This window comes from Balaenoptera borealis (assembly GCF_965194805.1).
Source record: "Balaenoptera borealis genome assembly, chromosome: 8".
NCBI lineage: Eukaryota > Metazoa > Chordata > Mammalia > Artiodactyla > Balaenopteridae > Balaenoptera > Balaenoptera borealis.
In genome coordinates this window covers 88,560,350-88,575,146 of record NC_138865.1, presented here as the reverse complement: position 1 = coordinate 88,575,146, position 14,797 = coordinate 88,560,350, and the positions used below count along the sequence as shown (strand labels likewise).

The window sequence follows — 14,797 nt, the reverse complement described above, 5'->3', positions numbered from 1 at the left end:
ATGGAGGGTGATCGGAGGAGAAGGACCAGGATAAAAACAGCCCTTGGGGTGAGTCAGTGTGGAGATGCTGGACAACCATTCACTCACCCACCGCCCAGCTGCACAGATTAACCGGGACTCAAGGGGACCCCGCATCAGGGAGACGGTTCCGTCAAAATACCCGAGCCTAATGTGGATCTAATGCAACTTGTGTGGTTTCTGACAAGCAAACCAGTTGAGTATCCTGAGCTAAGTGCTCCATTTCCATCCACGTGACCTCCTCACTGCTATGTACTTCATAGTGAAAATGAATACCTTTCTCTCTCAGCCCTGACACCCTTTAAGCCACTGCCCTTTGTCCTTTCCCAAATGTTCTGCCTCCTTAGGAAAGGGTTGTCTGGACCGAGGGTCTATACATTGGCTCTCCTGTTTTACTCCTTAGGCCCTGCAACCTGGCTTTGGTGCCCCTTCCTCCTCTTTCCTAAGAATGTCATCAGGACTGGTGCACAACACCCACGAGAAGCAGGAGGATGTGAGAAGCAGAAGACACTGCGGCCGGCTGAGTTCCCTGGCACTGGCGGGCTCACCTGGCCTCTGGCTTCACCTCTGAGTCTCCCGGCCAGCCCTGAACCCTCATTCTGTCTCCCTAGCTCTTGCGTTAGGCTCTGCCCATCTTGATTTGGCCGTTGGTTCCCAGCCCATTTGTGGCTACCTGGCCTCCACTGTGGCTTTGTTCACCCCATTTCCACTCCTCTCCCAAAGGCTTCTACCTCGGCCAGGGCCCTTGCCTCCAGAGCCCTGGGTGCCCACTACTGCCAGGCCCTCTGCCTGGAACTTGATGATGCTAATGACACCCACCTCTCTATCTCCAGTGTGGACCCTTTGCAGAACTCAAGACTTTCATGTAGGGACTTCCCTGGTGGCGCAGTGGTTAAGAATCCACCTGCCAATGCAGGGGACACGAGTTCAATCCCCGGTTCAGGAAGATCCCACATGCTGTGGAGTAACTAAACCCGTGCGCCACAGCTACCGAGCCTGCACTCTAGAGCCCGCGAGCCACAACTACTGAAGCCCGCGTGCCACAACTACTGAAGCCCACCTGCCTAGAGCCTGTGCTCTGCAACAAGAGAAGCCACTGCAGTGAGAAGCCCGAGCACTGCAACGAAGAGTAGCACCCGCTCACCACAACTAGAGAAAGCCTGCGCACAGCAACGAAGACCCAACGCAGCCAAAAATAAATAAATAAATAAATAATTTTTTTTAAAAAGCCTTTCATGTACAACTGCCCTTGACTGAGTGGCCCACAGGCACCCTGAACTCTAAAGGTCCCAAACTGAACTCCATATTTCCCCTACACCCGCTCCTCCCCCACTGTTATGGTTGAATTGTGTCCCTCCAAAATTGTTGATTTTGTCCTGATTTGTCCCTCCAATATGTTGAATAAAGTAATTTCTAGTACCTTAGAATTTGTAACTATATTTGGAGATAAGGTCTTTAAAGAAGTGATTAAGTGTCAATGAGCCTGTTAGGGTGGGTCCTAATCCAATCTGTCTGGTGTACTTACAAGAAGGAGATTAGGACATACAAAGGGACACAAGGCGACACACGCACAGAGGGACACCATGAGATACGGTCATCTGGAATCAAGGAGAGAGGTCTCAGAGGAAACCAATACTGTGGACACCTTGATCTTGGACATCTAACCTCCAGAACTATTGAGAAAATACATTTCTGTTATTTAAGCCACCAGCCTGTGGTATTTCGTTAGGGCAGCGTGAGCAGACTAACGCACCTTCATTAATGGCACCAACGTCCACTTAGTCTCTGGAGCCAGGTCTGGGCTCCTCCCTTGACCTCACAGTTGACCCTGTCTTTCCTCTCCCCTTCCCACTTGCTTTGAGTCTCTCCCTACCCCATCCACACTCCTGTCATCATCTGGGTGAGGGTTAGTAGCCCCCAAGACTGCAGAAGAAAAAGACCAGCTACCTCACTGGGCCAGGGAGCACAGCATGATGGTGGGCACACTGTGGCCAGAGCCTGACACCCCCGGGGGAAGGGACATGGGCGAGTGGGACAGGGACCAGACAGTAAAAAGGGGAAAAGAGCAGGTGGCAAAAAGCTCTGGATATCAGGCCACCTTCTGGAGTTTTAGGGGCTGTTTGTGAAGATCACATGGAAACACACATGAAGATGGAGGGTGTTGTACAAATATGAGATGTGGGGTGATCGCCTCAAAGCCCGGCTCTCCAAGCTGTGCAAAATGGTAAAATCAGATGACTTGCTCCAGCCCTCTGTGAGCCTCCTGGACCTGAGATGCCGGCAGCCCTCTGTCTGCCCCCCTCTATCGTCTCTTCCCAGGCGGCCTGAACAGGATTTGATGCCATGGCTGGTGACGGGCCCAGGCTGCCTTGCACATCGCTCTGGGATGGGGTCTCATGGCAGCAACAGCTGGCTCTGTGGTGGGAAGGGTTTTGGTTTTATCTCCATTTTACTCATTTCGGTTTTTGATAACAGAGTTCTACCTCCTCTAGTCCTTGCTAGAAACAGAGAGGGTGTTTATGTTGAAATAAACCATCCAAGGCTCGCCTGCAGACGTGGGTCAAACGCTTTTGGAGGACGTGGGGAAGCATCAGGAACGCCTCTTACCTGCGATGTCACAGAGTTCCGCATCCGAGGCATTTGCCAGGGCCTCCTCCAGCTCCGGCTCCAGTGTCACACTTTCCAGCACGGGGTCCATCGGCTTCTGCTTGGGGACCCAGACTTTTCCTGAAAACACACGGGGTGCCCATTACAGGGAGTGCAGCTGCACTGGGGCCCTGGGTGGACCGTCCCAAAGCCCTGTGGATCCCTCGATGCCGAGATTCCATTAAAACTTCTCCCTCTGGGGACCCGGTGCCAAACTTGTCCAAAGAAAGGGAATCAGAGATCTCCAACAAAGCACGCTTCACGTTTGAAAAGAAGAACTTTATAACTTGGTCAAAGGAGACTGCTCACTACTGAAAACATTGGTTATTAATTTTAACAATCTGTAAGTAGGAAAAAATACAAAAGAAAAATATAATAAAATGCCAGGGTCTGGAATACTCTAAACAAGCATTCTGGTATGAGAGAAAAATTTAGAAACATTTCTAAGCCAAATAAATAAAATACACTCAGATTATTAAAAGAGGCATAGGGAGAAAATATAATGTCTCTTGGGACACTATATTTTTACAGTGTCAGACTCATAACTGAACGAGAGAGAGCAAAGAGCAAAGAGGATGGTCGGTCGCTGCAGTGTGCACCAAGAGGGATTGTTAAAGCAATTATGGGGCATCCATACGATGGCGTTCTAGCAGTTATTATTATAAAGGATGGTGGAGATCTCTACTTACTAAGAAAGGAAAATGCCCAAGACAAAACCTTGTGTGAAAAAGCAAGTTTACAAAATAGCATGAATTATTTAATTCCATTTATGAAAAACTGCACATATATCAATATATATTTATCCATGCAACACATATTTACTGAATACTTCCTATGTGCCCAGCACCTTTCTTGGCGCTAGGGGGACAGCAGTGAACAGTATACAGTTTAGTGAAAGAAGACAGATAATAAACAAACATGTAAAGATGCCAGATAGTACTAGGAATCACAAAGGAAAATAAAGCCAAGCAAAAGACTAGGAAGTTTCAGGCTGGGGTGTGGGTGAGGTGGGCTCTGCTATTTTGGGTAGCATGGTCAGGGAAGATGACCTGCGAGCTGGGCCCTGACAGAGTGAGGAAATGAGCCCCTCAGACCAGCGACAAGACAAGGATGCCTGCTTTCATTGCTCCTACCCAACTGTGTATTGAAAGTTCTAGTCAGAGCAAATGGACAAGAAAAAGAAATACATGGCATCCAGACTGGAAAGGAAGAAGTAAAATGATCTCTGTTCACAGATGACATGATGTTATATGCAGAAAATGTTCCACACACACACAATAAAACAGGGTACAAGATTAACATATACAAATAAGTGGTGTACACCAGCAAATAACAATCTGAAAGGGAAACTAGGAAAACAATTTCATCTACAATACAATCCAAAAGAATAAAATACGTAGGAATAAATTTAACCAAGGAGGTGAAATACTTGTGCATGGAACACTATAAAACATTGTTGAAAGAAATGAAAGAAGACCTAAATAAACAGAAAGATATCCCAAGTTCATGGATTGGAAGACAATATTAAAACGGCAATATTGCCCAAAGCAATCTACAGATTCAATGCCATCCTTATCAAAATTCCAATGGCCCTCCTCCTTTGTTTTTGGAAATGGAAAAGCCAGTTCTCAAATTCATATGGAATTGTAAGGGGCTCCAAATAACCAAAACAATCTTGATAAAGAACAAAGTTGGAGGACTCAGACTTCCTGATTTCAAAACTTACTACAAAGTTAAACAGTGTGACACTGACATAAGGATAGACATATAAAAAAATGGAATAGAATTGAGAGTCCAGAAATAAACCCATACACCTATGGCAAATTGATTTTTGACAAGGGTGCCAAGTCCACTGAATGGGGAAAGAATAGTTTCTTCAAGAAGTGGTGCCGGGACAACTGGATATCCACAAGCAGAAAGATAAAGCTGGACCCCTATCTCATACCATACACAAAAACCAACTGGAAATGGATCAATGATTTAAATATAATAGCTAAAACTATAAAATTCCTGGAAGAAAACATAAGCGTAAATCTTTATGACCTTAGATTTGGCAAAGTATTCCTAGATATGACAACAAAAGAATAAGCAACTAAAGAAAAATAGATCAATTGAACTTAACCAAAATAAAACTTTTGTGTATCAAAGGACATTATCAAGAAAGTGGAAAGATAACATACAGAAGAGGAGAAAATATTTACAAATCATATATCTGATAGGGTCTAGCATTCAGAATATATAAAGAACTTTTACAACTCAACAACAAAAAGAAAAACAACCCAATTTAAAAATGGGCAAAGGACTTATAGACATTTCTCCAAAGAGGATATACAATTGCCTCTAGGTATCTGAGAGGGATTGGATGCTCAAGTCCCTTATACAAAATGGTATAGTATTTGCATATAACCTACACACATCCTCCTGTATACTTTAGATCATCTCTAGGTTACGTATAATACCTAATACAATGTGAATGCTATGTAAATAGTTGCCAGTGCGTGGCAAATTCAAGTTTTGCCTTTTTAAACTGTGTGGAATTTTTCTGAATATTTTTGATCCATAGTTGGGTGAATCCGCGGATATGGAACCTGCGGATATGGAGAGTCAGCTGTACAGATGGCCAAGCACATGACAAGATGCTCAACATCATTGGTCATTAGACAAATGCAAATCAAAACCACAATGAGATACCACTTCACAACCATGATAATGGCTATAATAAAAACCAAAAACCAAAATGGAAAATAACAAATGTTGGCAAGGATGTGGAGAAATTGGAACCCTCATATATTGCTGATGGGAATGTAAAATGGTGCAGTTGCTTGGGAAAACTGTTTGGCAGTTCTTCAAAAAATTAAACACAGAATTACCATATGATCCAGCAATTCCACTCCTAGGTATATACCCAAAAGTTACCCGGACAAATACTTGTATAGGAATGTTCACAGCACCACTAATCACAACAGCCAAAAAGTGGAAACCACCAAAATGTTCGTCAATGGACAAATTGTGGAATATTATTCAGTAATAAAAGGGAATGAATGAGTCTCGAAAATAATATTCTAAGTGAAAGAAGCCAGACGCACAAAGTCACATATTGTATGATTTAATTTATAGGAGATATCCAGAATAGGTAAATCCACAGAAACAGATTGGTGGTTGCCAGGGGTCGGGAGCGAGGGGCATGGGGAGTAACTGCTTATTGGGTACAGGGTTTTATTTTGGAATGATGAAAATGTTTTGGATCTAGATAGAGATGGTAGTTGCACCACATTGTGTGTGTACTAAATGCCACTGAATTGTTCACTTGAAGATAGTTAACTTTATGTTATGTGAATTTTACTTCAATTTTTAAAAACCTGCTCATTTTGGCTACTGATTGAGAATAGCCTGAAGTGGGGCCAGGATGGAAGCCAGGAGATGGTTAGGAGGCTCCTTCAAAAGTCCACATGAGAGATGACAGTGACTTGGACCAGAGGTGGGGAGGGGTGGGAAGAGCAATGTTCAGAAGGATATTCACTAAAATGGGATCAGTGCCTACCTCTCAGCAGAGAGTATTACTTTGTTTTGTTATTTAAATTGTTTACAGGGGCTTCCCTGGTGGCACAGTGGTTAAGAATCCGCCTGCCAGTGCAGGGGACATGGGTTCAAGCCCTGGTCCGTGAAGATCCCACATGCCGTGGAGCAACTAAGCCCATGCGCCACAACTACTGAGCCTGCGCTCTAGAGCCTGCGAGCCACAACGACTGAGCCCGTGTGCCACAACTACTGAAGCCTGCGCGCCTAGAGCCCGTGCTCCGCAACAAGAGAAGCCACTGCAATGAGAAGCCCGTGCACTGCAACGAAGAGTAGCCCCTGCTTGCCACAACTAGAGAAAGCCCATGTGCAGCAATGAAGACCCAACGCAGCCAAAAAATAAACAAATAAATTTATAAAAATAAATAAATAAATAAATAAATAAATTGTTTACACCAAAGATCAATTACTATACAAGCAGAACAGTCAGCAAAGTCATCTCGGAGAAAATGTATCATAACCTTCACCAGAGATGCATCTGGAAAACAGCAAATCAAAATGGCTAAAAAGAAAACGAAATGGCTAAAAGGAAAATGAACTGTGAAAATGACTGATGCAGTAACTATGATGAACATTCAGTAAATATTTAAGACCTATGGTTTATTATGCTCCTGCAGCAGGTGCCTCCATGAGGGTGGTGACTCTAAGACACTATAAGAGGGACTCAGACGTCTTCCCTTCCTTCATCTTACTAGTTGGGATGTGGGTGTGATGACTGGAGCCTCAGCAGCCAGATGGACCATGAGGACAAGAATATATTACAAGGATGGCAGAATGAAAAACTGGAAAGGGTCTTGATTCCTAATGCCAAGGAAGATGTCTTACAAGCCCTGGAATGCCTAACCCTGCAGCTCTACTAAGTGAAAGAAAACTAAACTTGCATTTTAAGTCTCTCTTATTTTACTTGTTTCTTCAGCACATGCAGCCAAATCTGTATAATGAAAATACCCTGCATGGAACTTTATTCTGATTCCCCCACTTGAATGAGAGTGAGGGAAAATCCAAATTCCTCAGGACTTTGCACCAGTTTATGGCTCTTACCACATCCTGCTGGGTTTTGTAGTGCCTGAAATGCTATTTCCCCTCAGCCTAGGCTCTCTCTAGGCCCAGCATGGGGCAAGTGCTCAGTAGAGCTGGACTGAACGGCCCTGTGTCTGCCTGTTAGAGCTGGGAGGTCTCCTTTCCCACACTCTCTGCTGAGACTGTACTTATTCAATATACATGGACTCCAACAATCATCATGTAAATATTTTATGATGACGATGCTGGTGGTGGTGATGATGATGATGATGAAAAACCTTTTAGGCTTGTCATAATATGAAAATAGAATAAATTCTAGCTACCCTCCTTGGGTCAGCCTGGTTTTTCACGAGGGCACTCAGGCTCTGGGAGTCTGGAGAGCTGTTCCCGGCTCGGGGCCAGGTCAGCACTCTGCGAAGGGGCAGCAGGACTGGTTTATATATCGCCCAGATTCCCTTCCCCATCCCCCATCTCATCTCCAGCTCCTTCCCTGGGAGGGGGATGGGCACACAAGGGAGCAGATGCCAGTAATGACTCACCAACTGTCCACTCAGGTCTGCTGCTGACTCTCTCACAGCCTTGGTTTCCCCATTTTTCAGATGTGTAGGGGGGATAGTGGGAGTTTTAAGGCCCCATGAAATCCAGAGATTTTATTATCTTTACCTGCTGCACAGAAATCACTCCTCATGGTACAAGTACCTTGCTTAAAACCATCTTGTGCCTATGCTCTCAGCAAGGCACACCCAGCCCTTAGGGTCAAGGGCCCCTTCCCCTGCCGCCAGCTCCAGGGTGCCTCAGACCACACAATTCTTCCAAAGCTCTGTAATCCAGATGTCTCCTGGGCTTCCCTGACCTTCCAAGTTTTCAGTAAAATCTGGACTGAGCTTCAATTCCAGGCGCTGGGATGGCTAGAAGTCCTCCCTGAAATGCCCACACCTGCTTGCTCTTTCATTTTATTATTTATCAGGCAGCTACTCTGTGCAGCATTGTGCTAATACAACAGGGACACAGAGAAAAATGCCATAGACAGGGATCCTTGGCGCATCATGCCGACATTCTTGGGGGTGAGGAGAATGGAAGAGGTGGAAAACAAACAATTAATTAACGAATTAATTAATTAATTAGAATTAATGCTTTCATTCAACAAATATTTACTAGGTGCCTACTACATGCTAGGTTTTTTGAGGTATAGGGATATAACAATGAACTAGACAGATGTGGTGCTTGTACCCATGGAGCTTATATTTGAAGGAAAAAGCCTATAAGATCCATTATGCATATATTTAATTTGAACTCATTCATTCATTCAACACCTCTCTCCTGAGCCCTACTGTACACTAGGCCCTGTGCTGCGTGCTGGGGGAACTGTGTAAGCAAAAGCAGCTGAGTCCCTGCCTCATGGAGCTTACAGGCCAGTGTAAATAAAGACATAATGATAAAATAAGAATTGCTCTGAAGAACACACACAGGCTCCCGAGATGGAGAATAACCAAGGGGGAGTTGAAGGGATGGAATGTCCTAAACAGTGTAGACAGGAAAGGCTTTCCTGAAAGAGGAGACAGTACAGTTGAGACCGAAAGGGTAATAATAGCTAATATTGACATAGCATTCATGATGCCCCGGGTGATGTTTTAAGTGCTTTATATATATCTTCACTCAATCTTCATAACTCCCTCAGAAGGCTGGTAATATTCATCAACCCCATTTTACAGACAAGGAAATGGAGGCACAGCAGGTTTAAAAATGTACTCGAGGGAATTCCCTGGCGGTCCAGTGGTTAAGACTCTGCACTTCCACTGCAGGGGGGCACAGGTTCGATCCCTGGTCGGGGACTAAGATCCTGTAAGCCGTGTGGCATGGCCAAACAAACAAATGTACTTGAGTTCACACAGCCTAGTAAGGGGTAGTGCCAAGACTGTAGCCAAAGTAGACCCAAGTCCAGGCTATGTTTCTAACCATTACGCCTCTTACAGAAGAGAGAAGCCAGCCCTGAAGCCAGCTTGCAGACGGACAGAGGACCAGCATTCCATGCAGAGGGCATACGTGCAAAGGTCCTGAGGTAGGAAAGAGCTTGGAGTGTTTGGGGAAGAGAAAGAGGCCTGTGGGGCAGCAGGGCAGTGAGCAAGGGTGAGCACGATACCAGAGGACAGGAGGATGATTTGGAGTGTAGGGGAAGTTCTGGAAGGGTTGGATAGTCGGAGTGCCTCTCTGTTCCCCGGAGTCTTCTAGATGGCTTGCCTTAGGCTGGGGCAGAGAGTCTTAGAGGGACAGATGAAGGAAGGGAAGCTGCAGCTGCCAGACAGAGGAACTTTGGGGAAAAAGAAGGGATAATTAGGGTAGAGACAGGATATCTCTTGTTCCTGGTTTGGAGGGGACAGGCCTTGTTTGGGCCTCATGTCCTGATACCATTTTAATAGTTCCTTCTTTCCCTTTTGACAGTATCAGGTTTGTATGAAAAATAATCAGGACACCCTAGTTAAAGGGGACTTAGGGGAAAGTGTTACGGGCCTGGTTTACCCCAAAACTTCACTAAATCTACCCCATGCGCCGATACTTTTGGAGTTGGGTTTGTGACTTTGGGCCAGGCAGGGATGAGGGCAAGGAGGCCCAGTCACATCTGGCCCAACACAGGGCCTGGCATACAGCTGGCACTCAATGATCATGGGGAATGACGTGCTCAAAAGTGCAACATTGTTCAGTACCTCGCTTCTCCCCTGTGTAGGGGACCAGATCTTCTCGGTCCTTAAACTCCTTTGCTTGCTTTTCCAAGTGATCCAAGAGCTCCTCCCTTTTAAAGGGGCCCGTGGGCGCCTTGGTGGTCTGATCCTTCTGCCTCAGGCCCGCAGGCAGCAGTGCATTCTACAGTGGCAGTTGCGGGGCAGGTGCACAGAGAGAGAGAGAGAAAGAGAGAGAGCAGTCAGCTGCTGAAGACTTGCATTCCTCCAGAAACTCATCACTGAAAAACGGGGAGCTCAATCTAAGTTGCTCATTTACATGTAAGGAAACTAACAACATGGGAGGGGCAGAGGCTTGCCCAAGGTCACTGGCAGACAGGGGCAGAGCTAGGCTAGGACTCAGGTCTCTTAACCATACCTGTTTCCCAGCCTCTAACATTTTTTTTAAAGGCAAGGGGGTGAGGGGTCAGCTGACCAGGGGCTGAGCACAGCGGAGGGCTCCAAGAGCATCTGCTGAGGGAGAAATAGGATTAAGTTGGTGTTTGGATGCATGAGGGTATTTACAGCCGTTGTGTAGAAAGTGGTTGGGGAGAGAAGCAGCCCAGGGAGTTTGAGTTAGGGCCCTGGATGCAGAATCAGGCAGGAAGAGGCAGACCCAAAAAAACAAGCAGAGAAAGCTGGGCAGGACTGAAGGAAGGGCCAGGCATGCTGTCAGGCTGCAGCCCTGGTTGGCCCTACCAGCTGCTTTCTACCCTCCTGACTGTCGTGCTCATGCCTGCTGGCTGTTAAATATTTTGAACGTTGCCCATGGAGATGGGTCTCTCAAGAAAGATAGCATCAACCAATCACTGTGCTCTCTTCTTCAAACATGGGCAGGCTTCTAGGTGTGGGCTCACTACTAAAGCAGATTCCTAATCAGGGTGGATTTGAATCACATGGGCTTCACTTTAACTCAGTATCGCAGAGATTCAAAGAAGTTTACCGTTGCCAGGATGCTTAGAGATCATCCAGTGTACGCGTGCATGGTCCCTTCAAGAGGAAACTGAGGCCAAGAGCAAAGAAAGACTTGCCCAAATCTAGAACCAAAACCAGGGTCCTTCTTCAGATTTGGGGGAAGAGGGCAATCTTCTAGTTAGATCATTGCTCTCTCCCCACCCCCTTTCATTCGGGGAGGTCAGGAGGATATTGGGAAGGCTGACGTGAGCAGAATCTCACCTCACTTCTTGCTGCACCCCCAAAATGGCTAAATTCGAGAGCCGTTCCATCTCCAATCTTTGTACCAGCAAAATGCATATCTTCACTCACTCACTCACACTTCAAATCCTTTCCTAAAAGCCCCCTCTGAGAGGGGAATGCTATCAGCTATATGAAGAGAGCTCTGTGCCTGGCACATAGAAGGATAAAGCTTGGGAGGGAAATACTACTGTTTGACTGCAGTATGATTTTTTTTTGTTTTTTGTTCTTTTTACAAGATAGTTTACCACTGTGCTGTTCCACTAAGAGCGGTGGGTGCAATATCAGGAGGCTGGAGTGTGAGCCCAACTCTGGGAGAGCTGAGGTGGGCAGGGCCTAGCACTCTGATCGGTACACACAGGGGCTCGGAGAGTGGGGCTGGTGTATGTGCAAATGGATTTAGGCCGCAAGTCAGGAGGGACATTTGGGAGCTGGAGCACATTACGAGAGGACGGCCAATAGGTAGAAGATTAAGCCTTGACTGATTTGTGGATGAGTGTCAAGAACATACGTGGTGCCACAGATACCCTAGTTTTCCTTAAGCAGCAGTCCTCAGACACTGTCCACCGTGATATGGAGGATGGCTGATGGTCCACAGATGAGCCACATTTCCACGGGTATGTCCCAGGTGAGACAGGATTTCCTGTGGCTACTAGTGTGTGTCCATTCAGTGAAAGTACATCTACTGTAGCCCAGTTGAGTGAGGGCACGGCCTAAATGTCGGCAAGTGTCCATCTGTGATTACCCATAATAAGTAATCAAATTCTTTGTGACACGCCAGCATGTCACAGTTAACCCCACAGCAGGCTTAAGCCCTGACTTGGAGTAATGATGTCTCCAGCAACATGATCTTGGGCAAATCTCACCGTTTCTCCGTTCCTCTGGCTGTAAAATGTGAATAGTAACAGTCACTCTCTCAGAGTTGTTGAGAAAAGTAAATTAGACAGTGCAGGAGAGCGCTTAGCACAGCGCCTGATACAGTGAGCACACGAATTATTATTGACTGTTGTTGCTGTTCTAAAATCAGATAAAATACCTTTTACCAGTAGGTTGGATACCCAAATACGTATGTTGGACAGGGGATGTGTTATCCCAATATATCTTAAAATTCAAAAAAGGAACACATACAAATATAAAATGAATTAAGCATGGAAAGCAAGTGTTTTCCCAATGATCCCCATAGGGAAGACCTGAGAGATTTTTGTCACCATAAAGGATTTTGATGGCAGTGAGGTGCTGGGGCACATTCTGACTTCCAAAAGGCTCAGTATCATGATGGGAGAAACCCATGAGGTTGTAACTGAGGGGAAAAGGGTTTGCAAACTCACATCTCTTTTTGAATATATCTGATAGAAGCCACTGATTCAAAGTAGGGTTTTCACATTTTTTTCTTTTTCTTTTTTTTGTATCTACATGAGATAATGGATGTTCACTAAACTGGTAATCATTTCATGATGTATGTAAGTCAAGTCTTTATGCTGTACACCTTAAACTTCTACCGTGCTGTATGCCAATTATATCTCAATAAAACTTGGGGGTGAAAGTAAGGTTTTCAACGTCAGCACAAGAGGTACTTGGGGCTGGATGATTCCTGGTCGTGTGGCTTGTTCTATGCAATCTTGGCTGATTAGCAGCGTCTCTGTCCTCTGTCTAATGGATGCTGGTAGCACCACCCCTCTCCTAAGTTGTGACAGCCAAAATGTCTCCAAATATCGCCAGATATCCCCGGTAGGGGTGCAAAATCACCCCTGATTGAGAACCATTTAGGTGTTAAAACTGAAGCCCATATCCTTCTAATAGGGGAGTGAAGATGTTGTTAATGTATTTTTAAAATATTTCTTAGATGGCATGTTAAAGTATAGTTTCATTTATCTTTATTGAAAGTAGTTGACTTTTAAAAAGGCCTTTTCTAACAATTGTTAGCTTATTGGATTTTTAAAGTAAATACTGAGAGTATCAGCCTCATTAGGAGTTTATTTTCATTCCATCAAATGGTGCGTTTAGTGAACTATAACGTGATTTTCAATTAAAACCAAAGACAGTTGTATGTTTTTTAAACTCATGATTAGTTATCATTTTAACTTGTTTTCAAAAACAGCATATGAACTCACATGATATACAAGAATTAACTCAAAATAAATCAAAGACCTAAATGTAAGAGCTAAAACTATAAAACTTTTGGAAGAAAACATAGGCATAAATCTCTGTGACCTGGATTAAGCAATGGTTTCTTAGATATGATACTAAAACAATAAGCAACAAAAGAAAAAAATAAATAAATTGGACTTCATCAAACTTGAAAATGTTTGTGCTTCAAAGGAAACTGTGGAGTAAAAAGACTACCCACAGTTTGGGAGAAAGTTTTTGCAAATCATATATCTGAGAAGGATCGAGTATGCAGAATACTTAAAGATCTCCTAAACTCAAAATATAAGACAAATAACAGAATACAAAAATGGGCAATGGATCTGAATAGACATTTCTCCAAAGAAGATATAAAAATGGCCAGTAAGCACATGAAAAGCTGCTCAACATCATTAACCATCAAGCAAACACAAATCAAACCCAGGGTGAGATACTACTTCACACCCATTAGTATGGCTATAATAAAAAAAACAAGTAAAAACAAGTGTTGGCGAGAATGTGGAGACATTGAAACACTCATACACTGCTGATGGGAATGTAAAATGGTGCAGCCCCTTTGGAAAACAGTCTGGCAGTTTCTCAAAAGATTAAAAGAGTTACATATGAGACAGCAATTCCACTCCTAGGTATATACCCAAGAGAAATAAAAGAATATGCTCACACAAAAACTTATACATGAACGTTCATAGTAGCATTAGTCATAATAGCCCAAACGTGGAAACAACTCAAATGTCTATCAAGTGACAAATGGATAAATAAAGTGTGGTATATCCATACAACAGAATACTATTTGGTAACAAAAAGAAATGAAGTACTGGTGCGTGCTACATCATAGATGAAACCTTGAAAACATCATGCTAAGTGAAAGAAGCCAGTCACAAAGGACCACATAGTGTCTGATTCCATTTATATGGTATGTCCAGAGAACAGTCAGATCTGCAGAGACAGAAAGGAGATTAATGGTTGCCTAGAGCTGAGGAGGAAGGTGAGAAAGACGGAGTGACAGCTAATGGGAACAGGTTTCTTTTTGAGGTGATGAAAATGTTCTAAAATTGACTATGGTGATTGTCGTATAACTCAGTGAATATACTAAGAAACACTGAATTATATACTTTAAACAGGTGAATTTTATGAATTTTACATCTCAAAAAAGGCGTTATTTAAAATGGACTATGGGGCTTCCCTGGTGGTGCAGTGGTTGGGAGTCTGCCTGCCAATGCAGGGGACACGGGTTCGAGCCCTGGTCCAGGAGGATCCCACATGCCGCGGAGCAACTGAGCCCATGTGCCACAACTACTGAGCCTGCGCTCTAGAGCCTGTGAGACACAACTACTGAGCCCACATGCTGCAACTGCTGAGGCCCGTGCGCCTAGAGCCCGTGCTCCGCAACGAGAGGCCACCACAATGAGAAGCCCGTGCACCACAATGAAGAGTGGCCCCTGCTCGCCGCAACTAGAGAAAGCCCACGAGCAGCAACGAAGACC

At 44.6% G+C, this 14,797-nt stretch overlaps 1 protein-coding gene across 4 annotated transcripts in view; it reads right to left on the bottom strand.

Moving 5' to 3' along the window:
• Positions 1 to 14,797, bottom strand: part of TMOD1 (tropomodulin 1) — a 103,100-nt gene that overhangs the window by 54,004 nt on the left and 34,299 nt on the right. For 3 of the 4 annotated variants that reach the window (XM_082404151.1, XM_082404150.1, XM_082404149.1), the window contains exons 3-4: positions 9,963 to 10,119; positions 2,626 to 2,745 (exon numbers count right to left, since the gene is read on the bottom strand). In XM_082404151.1, coding sequence (XP_082260277.1) covers positions 2,626 to 2,745; positions 9,963 to 10,119 — 277 coding nt within the window. The remainder of the gene's footprint in view (positions 1 to 2,625; positions 2,746 to 9,962; positions 10,120 to 14,797) is intronic. The other variant, XM_082404152.1, reaches the window with a different exon arrangement.